Source organism: Coregonus clupeaformis, unplaced genomic scaffold (genome assembly GCF_020615455.1).
Source record: "Coregonus clupeaformis isolate EN_2021a unplaced genomic scaffold, ASM2061545v1 scaf0262, whole genome shotgun sequence".
NCBI classification, from domain to species: domain Eukaryota; kingdom Metazoa; phylum Chordata; class Actinopteri; order Salmoniformes; family Salmonidae; genus Coregonus; species Coregonus clupeaformis.
In genome coordinates this window covers 21,566-44,170 of record NW_025533717.1, presented here as the reverse complement: position 1 = coordinate 44,170, position 22,605 = coordinate 21,566, and the positions used below count along the sequence as shown (strand labels likewise).

The 22,605-nt window shown below is 46.3% G+C and overlaps 1 protein-coding gene and 2 long non-coding RNA genes across 3 annotated transcripts; 2 read left to right on the top strand and 1 right to left on the bottom strand.

The window, feature by feature from the left end:
- The first annotated feature begins 932 nt into the window (after positions 1 to 932).
- Positions 933 to 2,241, top strand: LOC123484291. Its single transcript, XM_045214474.1, has 3 exons — positions 933 to 1,164; positions 1,639 to 1,995; positions 2,228 to 2,241. The coding sequence occupies exons 1-3, from the start codon at positions 933 to 935 to the stop codon at positions 2,239 to 2,241; spliced, it is 603 nt and encodes a 200-aa protein (XP_045070409.1).
- A 137-nt stretch (positions 2,242 to 2,378) lies between these two features.
- LOC123484297 lies at positions 2,379 to 3,503 on the top strand. The gene is made up of 3 exons (XR_006658481.1): positions 2,379 to 2,458; positions 2,868 to 2,932; positions 3,328 to 3,503. It is a non-coding gene; the product is annotated as an uncharacterized LOC123484297 (long non-coding RNA).
- Positions 3,504 to 8,535: 5,032 nt separating this feature from the next.
- LOC123484296 lies at positions 8,536 to 9,741 on the bottom strand. The gene is made up of 3 exons (XR_006658480.1): positions 9,669 to 9,741; positions 9,101 to 9,165; positions 8,536 to 8,710 (listed from the first exon to the last, which is right to left on the bottom strand). It is a non-coding gene; the product is annotated as an uncharacterized LOC123484296 (long non-coding RNA).
- Positions 9,742 to 22,605: the final 12,864 nt, after the last annotated feature.

Sequence of the window (22,605 nt, the reverse complement as noted above, 5' to 3'; positions counted from 1 at the left end):
TTCAGTAACAGGGTCAGAGTAGCTGGGTCTTTCAGTAACAGGGTCAGAGTAGCTGGGTCTTTCAGTAACAGGGTCAGAGTAGCTGGGTCTGTCAGTAACAGGGTCAGAGTAGCTGGGTCTTTCAGTAACAGGGTCAGAGTAGCTGGGTCTTTCAGTAACAGGGTCAGAGTAGCTGGGTCTGTCAGTAACAGGGTCAGAGTAGCTGGGTCTTTCAGTAACAGGGTCAGAGTAGCTGGGTCTTTCAGTAACAGGGTCAGAGTAGCTGGGTCTTTCAGTAACAGGGTCAGAGTAGCTGGGTCTTTCACTAACAGGGTCAGAGTAGCTGGGTCTTTCAGTAACAGGGTCAGAGTAGCTGGGTCTTTCAGTAACAGGGTCAGAGTAGCTGGGTCTTTCAGTAACAGGGTCAGAGTAGCTGGGTCTTTCAGTAACAGGGTCAGAGTAGCTGGGTATTTCAGTAACAGGGTCAGAGTAGCTGGGTCTTTCAGTAACAGGGTCAGAGTAGCTGGGTCTGTCAGTAACAGGGTCAGAGTAGCTGGGTCTTTCAGTAACAGGGTCAGAGTAGCTGGGTCTTTCATTAGGCCAGAGTGTGAGAGTCCAAACGTTATTATTACAAGTTAATTTGTCACAGATATCTCTCCCATTCACACATATTGACCAGAGTGTGTATGGCAAACTTTAGGGCTAAAATTAGACCTACTTTCTGACTACAGGTATAAAGTCCTATAGGCCTACTTTAAGCCTCTGTGTAAATGTATTTTCTTCAAGGTTTAAAGGTCAACTCAGTCATCAAAATGTGTTTTTATTTCTTCATAGAGTGTCTATAGGTCTCTTAAGGTGTTGCTATCTAAGGTGAACACCTCAAAGCTGAATATTTTCCATTGACGTCATGAATGTGTGAAGCCTGTTTACCTCGATTGTAGACCCTACTTTTCATGTCACACAACATCGGTTTCCGAGAAAAGGACCACAAGCTGAAAACTTTCCACTCGATCGAACCAATCGCTGCTCGTATGTCCTTTCATGGTAAAGTATGTCAAATCATGAACACGGAAATACGCAGCAAAGACCTTGTTACTCAAAGACCCAGCTACTCTCTGACAGTCACCATCAGACCATCAGACCACCAGATGGACAGGCTGTGTGTTGCTCTGATTGCATTCTTATGTGAGTAACTTGTTTTACTGGGCCTTATAGCTGGATGATAGCTGATTTCTTGATGTGGTTTTATAGTTGACTAGATCTGTTGTCTTATTATTGTGATGTTGTGATCACTGTGGTAAAGAGATGAGGTTCATCTTTGCATGTGGAGAAGTTTATGATATCAAAGTGACATTCTGTGATTCATCCTAACACTGTTCCTCTGCTACCTGTAGGTGCTGTTTCCTCCAGTCAGTTCATCCTAACACTGTTCCTCTGCTACCTGTAGGTGCTGTTTCCTCCAGTCAGTTCATCATAACACTGTTCCTCTGCTACCTGTAGGTGCTGTTTCCTCCAGTCAGTTCATCCTAACACTGTTCCTCTGCTACCTGTAGGTGCTGTTTCCTCCAGTCAGTTCATCCTAACACTGTTCCTCTGCTACCTGTAGGTGCTGTTTCCTCCAGTCAGTTCATCCTAACACTGTTCCTCTGCTACCTGTAGGTGCTGTTTCCTCCAGTCAGGATGGGATCTCTGCAGCAGAGGTGGAGCTGAGAGTCAGACCAGGAGACAACATCACTCTCTACTGTGACTGTATCATAACTACTGGAGTATACATTATGTGGTATAGGAACTGTTCTCACAAGTACCAGCCGCGTCTTGTTATTTCGACAGACAAGGTTTACGTTAATCTTCAAGAAAATTCTGATAATCCCAACCCTTTCCCTGGATACAATGTGGTGTGGAACCCCTCTAACAACTCCCATGATCTACTGATTGAGAACATCACTGGATCTGACCTGGGACTCTACTACTGTGGGACTGTGGAGTACAAGGTGGAGGATGATGGAGGGAAAGGAGGTATTAAACAGAAAGGGGTCTATCACTATGGAAACATCACCACTAGGATTTCACTGGGTAAGAACTATTATTATTCTATATATAGATCTTCTTGCTGTATCTTTGGTATTATTAATATTGTATTAGTATTGGTGTGTCTGGGTTCCATTAAATGTTATTTTGAATCAATCATCCGAGGCTGATCTAGGGTCATAAAACATTGCCTCAAGATCATCTGTAAACATCCAATCAGCAGTAGATAATTGACAACTCACTCTAAGAGAGTAGTTCTGTTTGTGTTTAATGTTTTGTCCAGACGTCAGTCCTCCTGAGTCCTCCTCCTCCTCTCCTCCTGAGTCCTCCTCCTCTCCTGATGTAGACTGTGGACTGTGTTGGATGTTGCTGTTCAGTCTATGTCCTGTGTCTGCTCTCCTCTCCTCCCTCCTCTCCACTTTCTGTGTCTACTCCTTCTGCAGAACAACAGGTAAACTAACTTCATTACTAATAGCATTATGTGCTCTTTCACTATTTCATAGCATGCACTGACTCACTCATTCCTTTTGTCGATTTGATATATTTAAATTCCATCTTACTAACTGTTGAAGTAAGGAACATCCTATATCCTAATCTTCTGTTTTTGACAACATCAATAATATACAAAATTGATTATTTTACTTACAAAGTTAGTATACATTCACTCTCACTTAATCTGTTTTACTCTCCAACTCAATCAATCAATGAAATAATCAATCAATCAATAAACCAGCCATCAATCAATCAATCAAACCTTTCAAATACTCTGGTAAACTAATGTAAACCATGTTAAATTGACAGTTCAATATCAGATGTGTTCTTTACTTGTTGTTTTAATGGTGATAACTCTTCCTCTGAAGCTGCATCTGAGACTCAGGTTCCTCTGAACAGGACGACCACCAGGGGAAGTGAGAGAAGAGAGAAGGTAATGTATCTGTACAGTCGGAATGGGTGTTGTAGTTCTATGACTGGTGGCCATCTTTATTTGTAGTCAAGGTTATTTGTAACCCAGTACTATTCAATGCATTGGCGAGTATACTCATTAAAAACTAAAGGAATAAGCAGTAAAACATAGTGATATGATGCATTTCATGAAATAATAATAATGTATGATTATATATGAATAATATTAACAGATTAATTGTAAAATCTCTCTCTCTCTCTCTCTCTCTCTCTCTCTCTCTCTCTCTCTCTCTCTCTCTCTCTCTCTCTCTCTCTCTCTCTCTCTCTCTCTCTCTCTCTCTCTCTCTCTCTCTCTCTCTCTCTCTCTCTCTCTCTCTCTCTCTCTCTCTCTCTCTCTCTCTCTCTCTCTTCTCTCAGGAGGAAGGAGATCTGTGTTATGCCTCGTTGGATATCCGTCAGGGACAGAGGAGACCAAAGAAGAAGAAGAGAGTCCAGAACTCTGACTTCAGTACCTACACAGCCATCAATACCAGCAGAGTGTGAGACCTATACCAGCCATCAATACCAGCAGAGTGTGAGACCTATACCAGCCATCAATACCAGCAGAGTGAGACCTATACCAGCCATCAATACCAGCAGAGTGTGAGACCTATACCATCCATCAATACCAGCAGAGTGAGACCTATACCAGCCATCAATACCAGCAGAGTGAGACCTATACCAGCCATCAATACCAGCAGAGTGAGACCTATACCAGCCATCAATACCAGCAGAGTGAGACCTATACCAGCCATCAATACCAGCAGAGTGAGACCTATACCAGCCATCAATACCAGCAGCTGGGAGGAAAAACAACAGTTTTTATATTTTTACGAGTTACTTAATATTTGGGGGGATATTTGTTTAACCTTTTAAAATCATTTTCATACAACTTTTGTCTGTAGCCTTTTAATAATAATAACAATAGTTATTTAGAAAATGTTTTTAAGCTCAGGGAATATGGTTTATTAACTCTTGATATAGTTGCAGTTTGTAATTGTAGTTGTGAAAGTTCATTGTATTTCATTTTTTAAGTGTATTGATGTGTTAATGTAGCTGAATAAATATTGATTCAGTTTAATTAGATTGTATTTCATTATTTACTAAGCTAACATATGGAATTGTTTTAAGATGGTCATACCATGGATCATTTAGCTATTTGATTTAGAATTTTAGGACCCCTTTAGGTATAAAAATATATATATATATAAAACATTTTTTTGTTAAATATTTAATTTGGCCTTGACTACTATAGCCCATAGAAACACATTGAATAACACATTCATAAATGGCAAAAAAGACTGTCACAAAATAAATCATAAGTTTGAAGTGTCTGAAAGCTCAGGGAATATTTTAGTTTTGTGGGACATATTTAAGTTCTTATTTTTGTTGGCACCAAACTACCTCCATACTTCCATTTGTTTGTATGGGTTACCTTCAGACGAGCCCTGTGGCACTTTAGGGGGTTGTACACCGAAACGGAGAACATCATCGTATTTGTGAGTCTCCCCTTTCCACAGTGGGGTCATATTAGTTTATCGGACAAACCGTTCGGACGCTACAGACGTTTTGGTGAGAAGACCGACAAAAACCGCCGTAGCTCGGCCACATTCCACCGCGGATGCGGAAGGCAGGATATTGAGACGTAGGCTATGCAAAAATCTCGGATTTTGATGGGGATTTTTTTATTATGTTACTCAAACGTTTAAGGATTAACCTTGTTCCTGGAAAGCTACCGTTCTGTAGGTTTTCAATCCAACTCTAATTTAGCACACCTGATTCTAATAATCAGCTGGTTGATAAACTGAATCAGGTTAGTTACAACTGGGGTTGGAGCGAAAACCTACAGGAGAGTAGATCTCCACGAACTGGGTTGGAGAGCCCTGACCTAGCCTATGGTTGAACATTTTAAGTGTCTTAAATGTACTGTAGCTCAGTAAAGCTTTCAGTGAAACCACATGCTCAATAGAGTTACATAGCGAAATAAGGTTAATTATACCACAGAACAGCAGTCTCTGAAAAAACATCACTTTCATTTGAGGAAATTAGATCATGCTGATCTCATTGGACACGTAGAAGAGAAGTTAAATTCAGAATGACTGGCCTTTGCTTCTTTTCTGGACTTCCCTCTTCTCCTTACCACCTCCTGGTTTTAACACAACAACAACACAACATGTTAAACTGTTGTCACATCACAGTACTGGATGAAAAGTTATGTTAACACAAATGTCACACCCTGATCTGTTCAATCAATCAAATTAATTTATGAAGCCCTTTTTACATCAGCAGATGTCACAAAGTGCTATACAGAAACCCAGCCTAAAACCCCAAGCAGTAAGCAATACAGATGTAGAAGCACGTGGTTAGGAAAAACTCCCTAGAAAGGCAGAAACCTAGGAAAAAAACTAGAGAGGAACCATGTTCTGAGGGGGGGCCAGTCCCCTTCTGGCTGTGGAGATTATAACAGTACATGGTCATTAAGGCCTGATTTTTCTCCAAGATGTTCAAACGTTCATAGATGACCAGCAGGGTCAAATAATAATCACAGCGTTTGTAGAGGTTGCAACAGGTCAGTACATCAGGAGTAAATGTCACTTGGCTTTTCATAGCCGGGCATTTAGAGGTTGAAATAGCAGGTGCGGTAGAGCGAGAGAGTTGAAAACAGCAGGTCTGGGACAAGGTAGCACGTCCGGTGAACAGGTCAGGGTTCCATAGCCGCAGGCAGAAGAGTGGAAACTGGAGCAGCAGCACGACCAGGTGGACTGGGGACAGCAAGGAGTCATCAGGCCAGGTAGTCCTGAGGCATGGTTGTAGGGCTCAGGTCATCCGGGATGAGAGGGAGAGAGAGAGAATTAGAGGGAGCATACTTAAATTCACACAGGACACCGGATAAGACAGGAGAATAACACCAGATATAACAGACTGACAGACTAGCCCCCCGGCACATAGACTATTGCAGCATAGATACTGGCGGCTGAGACAGGGGGGGTCGGGAGACACTGTGGCCCCGTCCAACGATACCCCCAGACAGGGCCAACCAGGCAGGATATAACCCCACCCACTTTGCCAAAGCACAGCCCCCACACCACCAGAGGGATATCAACAGACCACCAACCTACTACCTTGAGACAAGGCTGAGAATAGCCCACGAAGATCTCCTCCACTGCACGAGCCCGAGGGGGCGACAAACTGGACAGGAAGATCACGTCAGTGACTCAACCCACTCAAGTAACGTACCCCTCCTAGGGACGGCATGGAAAGCACCAGTAAGCCAGTGACTCAGCCTCCAAAAAAAGGGGTCAGAAGCAGAGAATCCCAATGGAGAGACGGGAACCGGCCAGACAGAGACAGCAAGGGCGGTTTGTCGCTCCAGTATCTTTCCATTCACCTTCGCACCCCTGGTTACAGCACCCTGGTTACAGCACCCCTGGTTACAGCACCCTGGATACAGCACCCTGGATACAGCACCCTGGTTACAGCACCCTGAATTCCCCCCTTTCAGCACTCACCTCTCCCATGGTCCCGTTCACGTAGTCCCCAGCTGCTGACCGGGAGTTCCTGGACCTTAAGCACCGCTTCACCACAGCTCCAATATGAATCCATCCGGACCCCGTCCCGTCAGTTGGTGGTGGAGGTAGACCCTTTGGATGTCGGAGTTGGGGCCGTCCTGTCCCAGTGTTCTGCCCTGGACCTTAAGCTGCATCCCTGCTCCTTCTTCTCCCATCGTCTTAACGCCAAGGAGAGGAATTATGATGTGGGGAATCGAGAACTACTCGCGGTGAAGATGGCATTGGAGGAGTGGGGGCGCTGGTTAGAGGGGGCGGAACATCCATTCATTGTGTGGACGGATCACAAGAACCTGGAATATCTGCACACTGCCAAGCGGCTTAACTCCAGGCTAGCTCGATGGGCCCTGCTGTTCACCCGGTTCAACACCTGGAGCCAGCAACTCGTGTAGGTAGAATACGCACGCAACACCCTCCCCTGCTCAGCCACTGGTCTCTCGCCTTTCGAGTGTTCGATGGGTTATCAGCCCCACGCTCTTCCCTGAGCTGTGGCCGTACCTAGAAGAGAGCCCGGTCTGCTCTTCTCAAGACCCCCTCCAGGTATCGATGACAGGCGGACCGCCACCGGACCCCGGCTCCCCGTTATCGTCTTGGGCAGAGGGTATGGATGTCCACTCGGGATCTGCCCCTCTGGGTGGAGTCCAGCAAACTTTCCCCCCATTTTATCGGACCTTTCCCCATCTCTAAGATCCTTAGCCCCTCTGCTGTTCGTCTTCTGTTGCCCAGCACCCTCCGTATACATCCCACTTTTCATGTATCAAGGATTGTAAACCTTTGTCTCACAGCCCTCTGTCTCCACTTGTCTCGTCAAGCCTACTCTGCCTGCCCTATCCTGATCCTGCCTGCTGTTCTGTATCTTACTGTCTCTGCCCTGGATTACCGACCTCTGCCTGCCCTTGACCTGTCGTCTGCTGCCCCCTGTTTTGTTAATAAACATCTGTGATTCGAACTGTCTGCATCTGGGTCTTATCCTGAGTTCTGATAACAAACAGATATGAGTATCCCGATGTCCTGACCCACCGTGTGTGTTCCCGACCCAGAAGGCAGCAGGAATGAGGAACAGAAACAGAGCTCTGGAGACCACCACCAGGACCCAGCTCAGACCACAGTCAGGAAGACAGCAGGAATGAGGAACAGAAACAGAGCTCTGGAGACCACCACCAGGACCCAGCTCAGACCATAAATACATAATTATAATAAATTATAATAATAATTATATTTGTAAAATAAATTGATGTTTTTCTGAGATTATAATGTTCTGTGGTATAATTCACCTGACTTCTCTATGTAACTCTATTGAGAATGTGGTTGAAAGCTTTACTGAGCTACTTTTAGTAAACTTCAACCATAGGCTAGGTGTTTGTATGAAACCACAGAAACTGTGCTGTTTCAAGGGGTGCACATTTAAAAAACCAAAACGTTCCATAGGGTTAAACTACGTCACTCTTGGATCATCTGTCTTGCAAGTAGCGCTGTCACTTTATCTCTTTTTGATACAAGCAGTGTCTTCACATTTCACCACACCTAATTTTGTAATCAATTTTAAATGCTTACGGCAATGAAAGTAAAATCAGTCAATCAAATTAAACTAAATCAATATTTATTCAAGGTACATTTAAAACATATCAGTTCACTTTACAAAAAGATATATGACCATATTTCCTGAAGTTTTGAAAATATTATTTTACTCTGATAGATTCAATGCAGGTGTGTTCTACAGTCAAATTAATGCAAGCTTAAAAACATCAATTGTAATAATTATAAAAGGCAAAAAAAGATACAAAATAATACAAATAAATTCTAAACTCATTGTCATTGTCGTTGAGCGAGAGACAAATATATTGGAAGTTAAAATTATTCCATCAAAAATAAAACAACTGGTAAAAACATCAAAATCCTTGTCCTCCCAGTTAAGTCTATGATGCTTAAAGTCTCACACTATGCTGGTATTGATGGCTGGTATAGGTCTCACTCTGCTGGTATTGACGGCTGGTATAGGTCTCACTATGCTGGTATTGATGGCTGGTATAGGTCTCATACTCTGCTGGTATTGATGGCTGGTATAGGTCTCACACTCTGCTGGTATTGATGGCTGTGTAGGTACTGAAGTCAGAGTTCTGGACTCTCTTCTTCTTCTTTGGTCTCCTCTGTGTCTGACGGATATCCAACGAGGCATAACACAGATCTCCTTCCTCCTGAGAGAGAGAGAGAGAGAGAGAGAGAGAGAGAGACAGAGAGAGAGGAGAGAGAGACAGAGAGAGAGGAGAGAGAGACAGAGAGAGAGGAGAGAGAGACAGAGAGAGAGAGAGAGAGAGAGAGAGAGAGAGAGAGAGAGAGAGAGAGAGAGAGAGAGAGAGAGAGAGAGAAAGAGACTTTACAATTAATCTGTTAATGTTACTAATATATAATCATACATTATGATTATTTCATGTAATTCATCATATTATTATGTTTTACTGCTTATTCCTTTAGTTTTTAATTAGTATACTTGCCACTGCTTTGAAGAGTACTGGGTTACAAATAACATGGACTACAAATAAAGATGGCCACCAGTCAAAGAACTACAACACCCATACTGACTACACCTTCTCTCTGCTGTCACTTCCCCTGGTTGTAGTCCTGTTCAGAGGAACCTGAGTCTCAGCTGCAGCTGCAGAGGAAGAGTTATCACCATTAAAACACCAAGTAAAGAACACATCTGATATTGAGCTGTCAATTTAACATGGTCTACATTAGTTTACCAGAGAATTTGAAAGAATATTTGATTGATTGATTGATGGTTGATTGGTGATGTGGATTTTTACATTGATATGGGTTTTAGATTGGTAGATCGCTGTTGCTGTGCGAGAACTGAATTGGTTCCTCTCACTGGGTTCGTGTGTGTGTGAAATGGGCATCTGACCTGTGTTCGGGTCAGATTCTACAGTTGTCTTATCTTATCAGGGACTGAAACCAGACTGTGACCCTGTGGCTCCCCGTAGGCAAATCCCGGGAACGAGCCGGGGTTGAACAGAGTTCAGGCTAAACCCTTTGTCTCTCCTGGGGGCGGCTTCTTGATTACTTACAGCAAGACGGGGTGGCTTAAATAATGACTTAAAAAATGAATGAGTGAAAAGTTGAATCCTGACATAGAGCGTGAGAGAGTGAGTTTACCTGTTGTTCTGCAGAAGGAGTAGACACAGGAAGAGGAGAGGAGGGAGGAGAGGAGAGCAGACACAGGACACAGACTGAACAGCAACATCCAACACAGTCCACAGTCTACATCAGGAGAGGAGGAGGGGGACTCAGGAGGACTGACGTCTGGACAAAACACAGGTATAAATGGAGAACAATGATCATAGACCTCATTCTCCTCTCATTCAAGGAAACCAGACATGCTTTACCAAAACCAAATATACAGCCATTAAATGAAGATAGAATAATACATTGTTCTTACCAAATGAAAGCCTTCTCATGACATGTCCATAGCGGTAGACGTATTTCTGTTCAATACCTTGTTCCATCTTAATCTCCAAAATCCCACAGTAGTAGAGTCCCAGGTCAGATCCAGTGATGTTCTCAATCAGTAGATCATAGGAGTTGTTAGATCGGTTCCATAACATCATATACCGAGGATTTAGGAAACCGTAATAATATGTAACAACTAGAGGAGGCTGGTGCTCATGAGAGCAGTTCCTGAACCAAACAGTGTACATTCCAAATGTTGGTCTACAGTCACTATAGAGAGTGATGTTGTCTCCTGGTCTGACTCTCAGCTCCACCTCTGCTGCAGAGATCCCATCCTGACTGGAGGAAACAGCACCTACAGGTAGCAGAGGAACAGTGTTAGGATGAACTGACTGGAGGAAACAGCACCTACAGGTAGCAGAGGAACAGTGTTAGGATGAACTGACTGGAGGAAACAGCACCTACAGGTAGCAGAGGAACAGTGTTAGGAAGAACTACACATTGCCATTTGGTTCATCATAAAGTTCTCTGCATGTAAAAATATAGCAAACATCACAATATCACAATAATAAGATAACAGATCTAGTCAACCATAAAACCACATCAAGAAATCAGCTATCATCCAGCTATGAGGCCCAGTAAAACAAGTTACTCACATAAGAATGCAATCAGAGCAACACACAGCCTGTCCATCTCGTGGTCTGATGGTGTTATGATGAGTGTCAGAGAATAGCTGGGTCTTTGAATAACAAGGTCTTTGCTGCATATTTCCGTGTTCATGACTAGATATACTTTACCATGAAAGGGCATACAAGCAGCGATTGGTTCGATCGAGTGGAAAGTTTTCAGCTTGCGTTCCTTTTCTCTGAAACCCATGTTGTGTGACATGAAGGGGATTGTCTAGCATCGAGGTAAACATGTTTCACACCAACGTGACGTCACTGGAACATATTTAGCTTTGAGGTTGTCACTGTACTGTAGATAGCAACACCTAACTAGCAGCACTTGGTCAAGTCAACCTGCTGCAACATCATTAAACACGACATGAAGAACCAAACACTCATTCTGGTGTCACTTTTGACCCCCTAAGAAAAGACTCTTGAAACAGAGACCTATCTTGAGACAGAGACCTATCCTGAGACAGAGACCTATCCTGAGACAGAGACCTATCTTGAGACAGAGACCTATCCTGAGACAGAGACCTATCCTGAGACAGAGACCTATCTTGAGACAGAGACCTATCCTGAGACCTATCTTGAGACAGAGACCTAAGGTTGGCCTCTAAAACTACAGCCTGCCAGTATTAATGTTTGATATATGCAATAATAAACAGTAATCATCACATTTAAATCCTCACCATGATCTGTATGAGCTAATTGAGACTTCCCAAAACTATTATTTATCCACCAAACATCTAGGCCTCACCAACACCATGACTTGAAGGCAGCCAGGAACTTCAATAAGAAACTACAATAACCATGATGCTCTAGAGGCTGTCATGGTACATCCAAGCCAATTATAGTTTAAGAGCTATGCTATTTGTAGTTCTTTATCTTTGTGGATGTAGTTCTGTATCTAACGATCTCTTTTTCTTCAGGATTAGTGGGAAAACAAATAGGACATAGACAGAGACATGATGCACTCAGTGAGAACATGTGTGACATCATCAGGAGAATAGCAGCACCATGGGTGAACAACTACTTATAACTTGGATGTACTCTCTTCCTCAGGCCAAATGGTAGACAGACAAACAGACAAACAGAGAGACAGACATCACCATGGCAACTGCAACAGGATGTCAGTGTGGGTTTCCTGTGTACTGAGTGTGTCTTCTCAGCCAATCAGTGACTAGCTCTTATATGAGTACTGTAATGCCAACATCATAATATCAGACTTACCAACATTAGTAGTGGTCAATGTATGTATCTGTTTACATGAGTGCACATATATGTGGGCATGTGGGAGAGTGTCCATATGATTGTATATCATTTATAGTCCTATGTCTGTGGTTGTGGTTTACTCAGCTAGTGCTGCTGCTCTGTAGGGGAGGGGTTAAGGGGGGGCTGGGTTTCAGGTCTGAGGAAAGAGCAGTGAGCTGGGGCTGTCAGTAACAGGGTCAGAGTAGCTGGGTCTTTCAGTAACAGGGTCAGAGTAGCTGGGTCTGTCAGTAACAGGGTCAGAGTAGCTGGGTCTTTCAGTAACAGGGTCAGAGTAGCTGGGTCTTTCAGTAACAGGGTCAGAGTAACTGGGTCTGTCAGTAACAGGGTCAGAGTAGCTGGGTCTGTCAGTAACAGGGTCAGAGTAGCTGGGTCTTTCAGTAACAGGGTCAGAGTAGCTGAGTCTGTCAGTAACAAGGTCAGAGTAGCTGAGTCTTTCAGTAACAGGGTCAGAGTAGCTGGGTCTTTCAGTAACAGGGTCAGAGTAGCTGGGTCTTTCAGTAACAGGGTCAGAGTAGCTGGGTCTTTCAGTAACAGGGTCAGAGTAGCTGGGTCTTTCAGTAACAGGGTCAGAGTAGCTGGGTCTTTCAGTAACAGGGTCAGAGTAGCTGGGTCTTTCAGTAACAGGGTCAGAGTAGCTGGGTCTTTCAGTAACAGGGTCAGAGTAGCTGGGTCTTTCAGTAACAGGATCAGAGTAGCTGGGTCTTTCAGTAACAAGATCAGAGTAGCTGGGTCTTTCAGTAACAAGGTCAGAGTAACTGGGTCTTTCAGTAACAGGGTCAGAGTAGCTGGGTCTGTCAGTAACAGGGTCAGAGTAGCTGGGTGTGTCAGTAACAGGGTCAGAGTAGCTGGGTCTTTCAGTAACAGGGTCAGAGTAGCTGGGTCTTTCAGTAACAGGGTCAGAGTAGCTGGGCCTTTCAGTAACATGGTCAGAGTAGCTGGGTATTTCAGTAACAGGGTCAGAGTAGCTGGGTCTGTCAGAAACAGGGTCAGAGTAGCTGGGTCTTTCAGTAACAGGGTCAGAGTAGCTGGGTCTTTCAGTAACAGGGTCAGAGTAGCTGGGTCTTTCAGTAACAGGGTCAGAGTAGCTGGGTCTGTCAGTAACAGGGTCAGAGTAGCTGGGTCTTTCAGTAACAGGGTCAGAGTAGCTGGGTCTTTCAGTAACAGGGTCAGAGTAGCTGGGTCTTTCAGTAACAGGGTCAGAGTAGCTGGGTCTTTCAGTAACAGGGTCAGTGTAGCTGGGTTTGTCAGTAACAGGGTCAGAGTAGCTGGGTCTGTCAGTAACAGGGTCAGAGTAGCTGGGTCTTTCAGTAACAGGGTCAGAGTAGCTGGGTCTTTCAGTAACAGGGTCAGAGTAGCTGGGTCTGTCAGTAACAGGGTCAGAGTAGCTGGGTCTTTCAGTAACAGGGTCAGAGTAGCTGGGTCTTTCAGTAACAGGGTCAGAGTAGCTGGGTCTGTCAGTAACAGGGTCAGAGTAGCTGGGTCTTTCAGTAACAGGGTCAGAGTAGCTGGGTCTTTCAGTAACAGGGTCAGAGTAGCTGGGTCTTTCAGTAACAGGGCCAGAGTAGCTGGGTCTTTCAGTAACAGGGTCAGAGTAGCTGGGTCTTTCAGTAACAGGGTCAGAGTAGCTGGGTCTGTCAGTAACAGGGTCAGAGTAGCTGGGTCTGTCAGTAACAGGGTCAGAGTAGCTGGGTCTTTCAGTAACAGGGTCAGAGTAGCTGGGTCTGTCAGTAACAGGGTCAGAGTAGCTGGGTCTTTCAGTAACAGGGTCAGAGTAGCTGGGTCTTTCAGTAACAGTGTCAAAGTAGCTGGGTCTTTCAGTAACAGGGTCAGAGTAGCTGGGTCTGTCAGTAATAGGGTCAGAGTAATTGGGTCTGTCAGTAACAGGGTCAGAGTAGCTGGGTCTGTCAGTAACAGGGTCAGAATAGCTGGGTCTTTCAATAACAGGGTCAGAGTAGCTGGGTCTGTCAGTAACAGGGTCAGAGTAGCTGGGTCTTTCAGTAACAGGGTCAGAGTAGCTGGGTCTTTCAGTAACAGGGTCAGAGTAGCTGGGTCTTTCAGTAACAGGGTCAGAGTAGCTGGGTCTGTCAGTAACAGGGTCAGAGTAGCTGGGTCTTTCAGTAACAGTGTCAGAGTAGCTGGGTCTTTCAGAAACAGGGTCAGAGTAGCTGGGTATTTCAGTAAAAGGGTCAGAGTAGCTGGGTCTGTCAGTAACAGGGTCAGAGTAACTGGGTCTTTCAGTAACAGGGTCAGAGTAGCTGGGTCTGTCAGTAACAGGGTCAGAGTAGCTGGGTCTTTCAGTAACAGGGTCAGAGTAGCTGGGTATTTCAGTAACAGGGTCAGAGTAACTGGGTCTGTCAGTAACAGGGTCAGAGTAGCTGGGTCTGTCAGTAACAGGGTCAGAGTAGCTGGGTCTTTCAGTAACAGGGTCAGAGTAGCTGAGTCTGTCAGTAACAGGGTCAGAGTAGCTGAGTCTTTCAGTAACAGGGTCAGAGTAGCTGGGTCTTTCAGTAACAGGGTCAGAGTAGCTGGGTCTTTCAGTAACAGGGTCAGAGTAGCTGGGTCTTTCAGTAACAGGGTCAGAGTAGCTGGGTCTTTCAGTAACAGGGTCAGAGTAGCTGGGTCTTTCAGTAACAGGGTCAGAGTAGCTGGGTCTTTCAGTAACAGGGTCAGAGTAGCTGGGTCTTTCAGTAACAGGGTCAGAGTAGCTGGGTCTTTCAGTAACAGGATCAGAGTAGCTGGGTCTTTCAGTAACAGGATCAGAGTAGCTGGGTCTTTCAGTAACAGGGTCAGAGTAACTGGGTCTTTCATTAACAGGGTCAGAGTAGCTGGGTCTGTCAGTAACAGGGTCAGAGTAGCTGGGTCTGTCAGTAACAGGGTCAGAGTAGCTGGGTCTTTCAGTAACAGGGTCAGAGTAGCTGGGTCTTTCAGTAACAGGGTCAGAGTAGCTGGGCCTTTCAGTAACATGGTCAGAGTAGCTGGGTATTTCAGTAACAGGGTCAGAGTAGCTGGGTCTGTCAGAAACAGGGTCAGAGTAGCTGGGTCTTTCAGTAACAGGGTCAGAGTAGCTGGGTCTTTCAGTAACAGGGTCAGAGTAGCTGGGTCTTTCAGTAACAGGGTCAGAGTAGCTGGGTCTGTCAGTAACAGGGTCAGAGTAGCTGGGTCTTTCAGTAACAGGGTCAGAGTAGCTGGGTCTTTCAGTAACAGGGTCAGAGTAGCTGGGTCTTTCAGTAACAGGGTCAGAGTAGCTGGGTCTTTCAGTAACAGGGTCAGTGTAGCTGGGTTTGTCAGTAACAGGGTCAGAGTAGCTGGGTCTGTCAGTAACAGGGTCAGAGTAGCTGGGTCTTTCAGTAACAGGGTCAGAGTAGCTGGGTCTTTCAGTAACAGGGTCAGAGTAGCTGGGTCTGTCAGTAACAGGGTCAGAGTAGCTGGGTCTTTCAGTAACAGGGTCAGAGTAGCTGGGTCTTTCAGTAACAGGGTCAGAGTAGCTGGGTCTGTCAGTAACAGGGTCAGAGTAGCTGGGTCTTTCAGTAACAGGGTCAGAGTAGCTGGGTCTTTCAGTAACAGGGTCAGAGTAGCTGGGTCTTTCAGTAACAGGGTCAGAGTAGCTGGGTCTTTCAGTAACAGGGTCAGAGTAGCTGGGTCTTTCAGTAACAGGGTCAGAGTAGCTGGGTCTGTCAGTATCAGGATCAGAGTAGCTGGGTCTGTCAGTAACAGGGTCAGAGTAGCTGGGTCTTTCAGTAACAGGGTCAGAGTAGCTGGGTCTGTCAGTAACAGGGTCAGAGTAGCTGGGTCTTTCAGTAACAGGGTCAGAGTAGCTGGGTCTTTCAGTAACAGTGTCAGAGTAGCTGGGTCTTTCAGTAACAGGGTCAGAGTAGCTGGGTCTGTCAGTAATAGGGTCAGAGTAATTGGGTCTGTCAGTAACAGGGTCAGAGTAGCTGGGTCTGTCAGTAACAGGGTCAGAGTAGCTGGGTCTTTCAATAACAGGGTCAGAGTAGCTGGGTCTGTCAGTAACAGGGTCAGAGTAGCTGGGTCTTTCAGTAACAGGGTCAGAGTAGCTGGGTCTTTAAGTAACAGGGTCAGAGTAGCTGGGTATTTCAGTAACAGGGTCAGAGTAGCTGGGTCTTTCAGTAACAGGGTCAGAGTAGCTGTGTCTGTCAGTAACAGGGTCAGAGTAGCTGGGTCTTTCAGTAACAGGGTCAGAGTAGCTGGGTCTTTCAGTAACAGGGTCAGAGTAGCTGGGTCTGTCAGTAACAGGGTCTGAGTAGCTGGGTCTTTCAGTAACAGGGTCAGAGTAGCTGGGTCTTTCAGTAACAGGGTCAGAGTAGCTGGGTCTGTCAGTAACAGGGTCAGAGTAACTAGGTCTGTCAGTAACAGGGTCAGAGTAGCTGGGTCTGTCAGTAACAGGGTCAGAGTAGCTGGGTCTGTCAGTAACAGGGTCAGAGTAACTGGGTCTTTCAGTAACAGGGTCAGAGTAGCTTGGTCTTTCAGTAACAGGGTCAGAGTAGCTGGGTCTGTCAGTAACAGGGTAAGAGTAGCTGGGTCTGTCAGTAACAGGGTCAGAGTAGCTGGGTCTGTCAGTAACAGGGTCAGAGTAGCTTGGTCTTTCAGTAACAGGGTCAGAGTAGCTGGGTCTGTCAGTAACAGGGTCAGAGTAGCTGGGTCTTTCAGTAACAGGGTCAGAGTAGCTGGGTCTGTCAGTAACAGGGTCAGAGTAACTAGGTCTGTCAGTAACAGGGTCAGAGTAGCTGGGTCTTTCAGTAACAGTGTCAGAGTAGCTGGGTCTTTCAGTAACAGGGTCAGAGTAGCTGGGTCTTTCAGTAACAGGGTCAGAGTAGCTGGGTCTTTCAGTAACAGGGTCAGAGTAGCTGGGTCTATCAGTAACAGGGTCAGAGTAGCTGGGTCTTTCAGTAACAGGGTCAGAGTAGCTGGGTCTTTCAGTAACAGGGTCAGAGTAGCTGGGTCTGTCAGTAACAGGGTCAGAGTAGCTGGGTCTTTCAGTAACAGGGTCAGAGTAGCTGGGTCTTTCAGTAACAGGGTCAGAGTAGCTGGGTCTTTCAGTAACAAGGTCAGAGTAGCTGGGTCTTTCAGTAACAGGGCCAGAGTAGCTGGGTCTTTCAGTAACAGGGTCAGAGTAGCTGGGTCTGTCAGTAACAGGGTCAGAGTAGCTGGGTCTTTCAGTAACAGGGTCAGAGTAGCTGGGTCTTTCAGTAACAGGGTCAGAGTAGCTGGGTCTGTCAGTAACAGGGTCAGAGTAGCTGGGTCTTTCAGTAACAGGGTCAGAGTAGCTGGGTCTTTCAGTAACAGGGTCAGAGTAGCTGGGTCTTTCAGTAACAGGGTCAGAGTAGCTGGGTCTTTCAGTAACAGGGTCAGAGTAGCTGGGTCTTTCAGTAACAGGGTCAGAGTAGCTGGGTCTGTCAGTATCAGGGTCAGAGTAGCTGGGTCTGTCAGTAACAGGGTCAGAGTAGCTGGGTCTTTCAGTAACAGGGTCAGAGTAGCTGGGTCTGTCAGTAACAGGGTCAGAGTAGCTGGGTCTTTCAGTAACAGGGTCAGAGTAGCTGGGTCTTTCAGTAACAGTGTCAGAGTAGCTGGGTCTTTCAGTAACAGGGTCAGAGTAGCTGGGTCTGTCAGTAATAGGGTCAGAGTAATTGGGTCTGTCAGTAACAGGGTCAGAGTAGCTGGGTCTGTCAGTAACAGGGTCAGAGTAGCTGGGTCTTTCAATAACAGGGTCAGAGTAGCTGGGTCTGTCAGTAACAGGGTCAGAGTAGCTGGGTCTTTCAGTAACAGGGTCAGAGTAGCTGGGTCTTTAAGTAACAGGGTCAGAGTAGCTGGGTATTTCAGTAACAGGGTCAGAGTAGCTGGGTCTTTCAGTAACAGGGTCAGAGTAGCTGTGTCTGTCAGTAACAGGGTCAGAGTAGCTGGGTCTTTCAGTAACAGGGTCAGAGTAGCTGGGTCTTTCAGTAACAGGGTCAGAGTAGCTGGGTCTGTCAGTAACAGGGTCTGAGTAGCTGGGTCTTTCAGTAACAGGGTCAGAGTAGCTGGGTCTTTCAGTAACAGGGTCAGAGTAGCTGGGTCTGTCAGTAACAGGGTCAGAGTAACTAGGTCTGTCAGTAACAGGGTCAGAGTAGCTGGGTCTGTCAGTAACAGGGTCAGAGTAGCTGGGTCTGTCAGTAACAGGGTCAGAGTAACTGGGTCTTTCAGTAACAGGGTCAGAGTAGCTTGTTCTTTCAGTAACAGGGTCAGAGTAGCTGGGTCTGTCAGTAACAGGGTAAGAGTAGCTGGGTCTGTCAGTAACAGGGTCAGAGTAGCTGGGTCTTTCAGTAACAGGGTCAGAGTAGCTTGGTCTTTCAGTAACAGGGTCAGAGTAGCTGGGTCTGTCAGTAACAGGGTCAGAGTAGCTGGGTCTTTCAGTAACAGGGTCAGAGTAGCTGGGTCTGTCAGTAACAGGGTCAGAGTAACTAGGTCTGTCAGTAACAGGGTCAGAGTAGCTGGGTCTTTCAGTAACAGTGTCAGAGTAGCTGGGTCTTTCAGTAACAGGGTCAGAGTAGCTGGGTCTTTCAGTAACAGGGTCAGAGTAGCTGGGTCTTTCAGTAACAGGGTCAGAGTAGCTGGGTCTATCAGTAACAGGGTCAGAGTAGCTGGGTCTGTCAGTAACAGGGCCAGAGTACCTGGGTCTGTCAGTAACAGGGTCAGAGTAGCTGGGTCTTTCAGTAACAGGGTCAGAGTAGCTGGGTCTTTCAGTAACAGGGTCAGAGTAGCTGGGTCTTTCAGTAACAGGGTCAGAGTAGCTGGGTCTGTCAGTAACAGGGTCAGAGTAGCTGGGTCTTTCAGTAACAGGGTCAGAGTAGCTGTGTCTTTCAGTAACAGGGTCAGAGTAGCTGGGTCTTTCAGTAACAGGGTCAGAGTAGCTGGGTCTGTCAGTAACAGGGTCAGAGTAGCTGGGTCTTTCAGTAACAGTGTCAGAGTAGCTGGGTCTTTAAGTAACAGGGTCAGAGTAGCTGGGTATTTCAGTAACAGGGTCAGAGTAGCTGGGTCTTTCAGTAACAGGGTCAGAGTAGCTGTGTCTGTCAGTAACAGGGTCAGAGTAGCTGGGTCTTTCAGTAACAGGGTCAGAGTAGCTGGGTCTGTCAGTAACAGGGTCAGAGTAGCTGGGTCTTTCAGTAACAGGGTCAGAGTAGCTGGGTCTTTCAGTAACAGGGTCAGAGTAGCTGGGTCTGTCAGTAACAGGGTCAGAGTAACTAGGTCTGTCAGTAACAGGGTCAGAGTAGCTGGGTCTGTCAGTAACAGGGTCAGAGTAGCTGGGTCTGTCAGTAACAGGGTCAGAGTAACTGGGTCTTTCAGTAACAGGGTCAGAGTAGCTTGGTCTTTCAGTAACAGGGTCAGAGTAGCTGGGTCTTTCAGTAACAGGGTAGGAGTAGCTGGGTCTGTCAGTAACAGGGTCAGAGTAGCTGGGTCTTTCAGTAACAGGGTCAGAGTAGCTTGGTCTTTCAGTAACAGGGTCAGAGTAGCTGGGTCTGTCAGTAACAGGGTCAGAGTAGCTGGGTCTTTCAGTAACAGGGTCAGAGTAGCTGGGTCTGTCAGTAACAGGGTCAGAGTAACTAGGTCTGTCAGTAACAGGGTCAGAGTAGCTGGGTCTTTCAGTAACAGGGTCAGAGTAGCTGGGTCTTTCAGTAACAGGGTCAGAGTAGCTGGGTCTTTCAGTAACAGGGTCAGAGTTGCTGGGTCTTTCAGTAACAGGGTCAGAGTAGCTGGGTCTATCAGTAACAGGGTCAGAGTAGCTGGGTATTTCAGTAACAGGGTCAGAGTAGCTGGGTCTGTCAGTAACAGGGTCAGAGTAGCTGGGTCTTTCAGTAACAGGGTCAGAGTTGCTGGGTCTGTCAGTAACAGGGTCAGAGTAACTGGGTCTGTCAGTAACAGGGTCAGAGTAGCTGGGTCTGTCAGTAACAGGGTCAGAGTAGCTGGGTCTTTAACTAACAGGGTCAGAGTAGCTGGGTCTTTCAGTAACAGGGTCAGAGTAGCTGGGTCTGTCAGTAACAGGGTCAAAGTAGCTGGGTCTTTCAGTAACAGTGTCAGAGTAGCTGGGTCTTTCAGTAACAGGGTCAGAGTAGCTGGGTATTTCAGTAACAGGGTCAGAGTAGCTGGGTCTGTCAGTAACAGGGTCAGAGTAGCTGGGTCTTTCAGTAACAGGGTCAGAGTAGCTGGGTCTGTCAGTAACAGGGTCAGAGTAGCTGGGTCTGTCAGTAACAGGGTCAGAGTAGCTGGGTCTTTCAGTAACAGGGTCATAGTAGCTGGGTCTTTCAGTAACAGGGTCAGAGTAGCTGGGTCTGTCAGTAACAGGGTCAGAGTAGCTGGGTCTTTCAGTAACAGTGTCAGAGTAGCTGGGTCTTTCAGTAACAGGGTCAGAGTAGCTGGATATTTCAGTAACAGGGTCAGAGTAGCTGGGTCTTTCAGTAACAGGGTCAGAGTAGCTGGGTCTTTCAGTAACAGGGTCAGAGTAGCTGGGTCTGTCAGTAACAGGGTCAGAGTAGCTGGGTCTGTCAGTAACAGGGTCTGAGTAGCTGGGTCTTTCAGTAACAGGGTCAGAGTAGCTGGGTCTTTCAGTAACAGTGTCAGAGTAGCTGGGTCTTTCAGTAACAGGGTCAGAGTAGCTGGGTCTGTCAGTAACAGGGTCAGAGTAACTAGGTCTGTCAGTAACAGGGTCAGAGTAGCTGGGTCTGTCAGTAACAGGGTCAGAGTAACTAGGTCTGTCAGTAACAGGGTCAGAGTAGCTGGGTCTGTCAGTAACAGGGTCAGAGTAGCTGGGTCTGTCAGTAACAGGGTCAGATTAACTGGGTCTTTCAGTAACAGGGTCAGAGTAGCTGGGTCTTTCAGTAACAGGGTCAGAATAGCTGGGTCTGTCAGTAACAGGGTCAGAGTAAGTGGGTCTGTCAGTAACAGGGTCAGAGTAGCTGGGTCTTTCAGTAACAGGGTCATAGTAGCTGGGTCTGTCAGTAACAGGGTCAGAGTAGCTGGGTCTTTCATTAACACGGTCAGAGTAGCTGGGTCTTTCAGTAACAGGGTCAGAGTAGCTGGGTCTTTCAGTAACAGGGTCAGAGTAGCTGTGTCTTTCAGTAACAGGGTCAGAGTAGCTGGGTCTTTCAGTAACAGGGTCAGAGTAGCTGGGTCTTTCAGTAACAGGGTCAGAGTAGCTGGGTCTTTCAGTAACAGGGTCAGAGTAGCTGGGTCTTTCAGTAACAGGGTCAGAGTAGCTGGGTCTGTCAGTAACAGGGTCAGAGTAGCTGGGTCTTTCAGTAACAGGGTCAGAGTAGCTGGGTCTTTCAGTAACAGGGTCAGAGTAGCTGGGTCTTTCAGTAACAGGGTCAGAGTAGCTGGGTCTTTCAGTAACAGGGTCAGAGTAGCTGGGTCTTTCAGTAACAGGGTCAGAGTAGCTGGGTCTTTCAGTAACAGGGTCAGAGTTGCTGGGTCTTTCAGTAACAGGGTCAGAGTAGCTGGGTCTTTCATTAACAGGGTCAGAGTAGCTGGGTCTTTCAGTAACAGGGTTAGAGTAGCTGGGTCTTTCAGTAACAGGGTCAGAGTAGCTGGGTCTTTCAGTAACAGGGTCAGAGTAGCTGGGTCTTTCAGTAACAGGGTCAGAGTAGCTGGGTCTGTCAGTAACAGGGTCAGAGTAGCTGGGTCTGTCAGTAACAGGGTCAGAGTAGCTGGGTCTTTCAGTAACAGGGTCAGAGTAGCTGGGTCTTTCAGTAACAGGGTCAGAGTAGCTGGGTCTGTCAGTAACAGGGTCAGAGTAGCTGGGTCTTTCAGTAACAGGGTCAGAGTAGCTGGGTCTTTCATTAACACGGTCAGAGTAGCTGGGTCTTTCAGTAACAGGGTCAGAGTAGCTGGGTCTTTCAGTAACAGGGTCAGAGTAGCTGTGTCTTTCAGTAACAGGGTCAGAGTAGCTGGGTCTTTCAGTAACAGGGTCAGAGTAGCTGGGTCTTTCAGTAACAGGGTCAGAGTAGCTGGGTCTTTCAGTAACAGGGTCAGAGTAGCTGGGTCTTTCAGTAACAGGGTCAGAGTAGCTGGGTCTGTCAGTAACAGGGTCAGAGTAGCTGGGTCTTTCAGTAACAGGGTCAGAGTAGCTGGGTCTTTCAGTAACAGGGTCAGAGTAGCTGGGTCTTTCAGTAACAGGGTCAGAGTAGCTGGGTCTTTCAGTAACAGGGTCAGAGTAGCTGGGTCTTTCAGTAACAGGGTCAGAGTAGCTGGGTCTTTCAGTAACAGGGTCAGAGTTGCTGGGTCTTTCAGTAACAGGGTCAGAGTAGCTGGGTCTTTCATTAACAGGGTCAGAGTAGCTGGGTCTTTCAGTAACAGGGTTAGAGTAGCTGGGTCTTTCAGTAACAGGGTCAGAGTAGCTGGGTCTTTCAGTAACAGGGTCAGAGTAGCTGGGTCTTTCATTAGGCCTACTTTCTGACTACAGGTATAAAGTCCTATAGACCTACTTTAAGCCTCTGTATAAATGTATTTTCTTTAAGGTTTAAAGGTCAACTCAGTCATCAAAATGTGTTTTTATTTCTTCATAGAGTGTCTATAGGTCTCTTAAGTTGTTGCTATCTAAGGTGAACACCTCAAAGCTGAATATTTTCCATTGACGTCATGTATGTGTGAAGCCTGTTTACCTCGATTGTAGACCCTACTTTTCATGTCACACAACATCGGTTTCCGAGAAAAGG

What these genes read in the sequence shown, in the direction of transcription:
- LOC123484291 (XM_045214474.1), top strand. Translation starts at nt 933, where the DNA reads ATGTCACACAACATCGGTTTCCGAGAAAAGGACCACAAGCTGAAAACT. An exon ending in TGCTCTGATTGCATTCTTAT is followed by an intron (nt 1,165 to 1,638) that starts GTGAGTAACTTG and finishes TGCTACCTGTAG; the next exon opens with GTGCTGTTTCCTCCAGTCAG.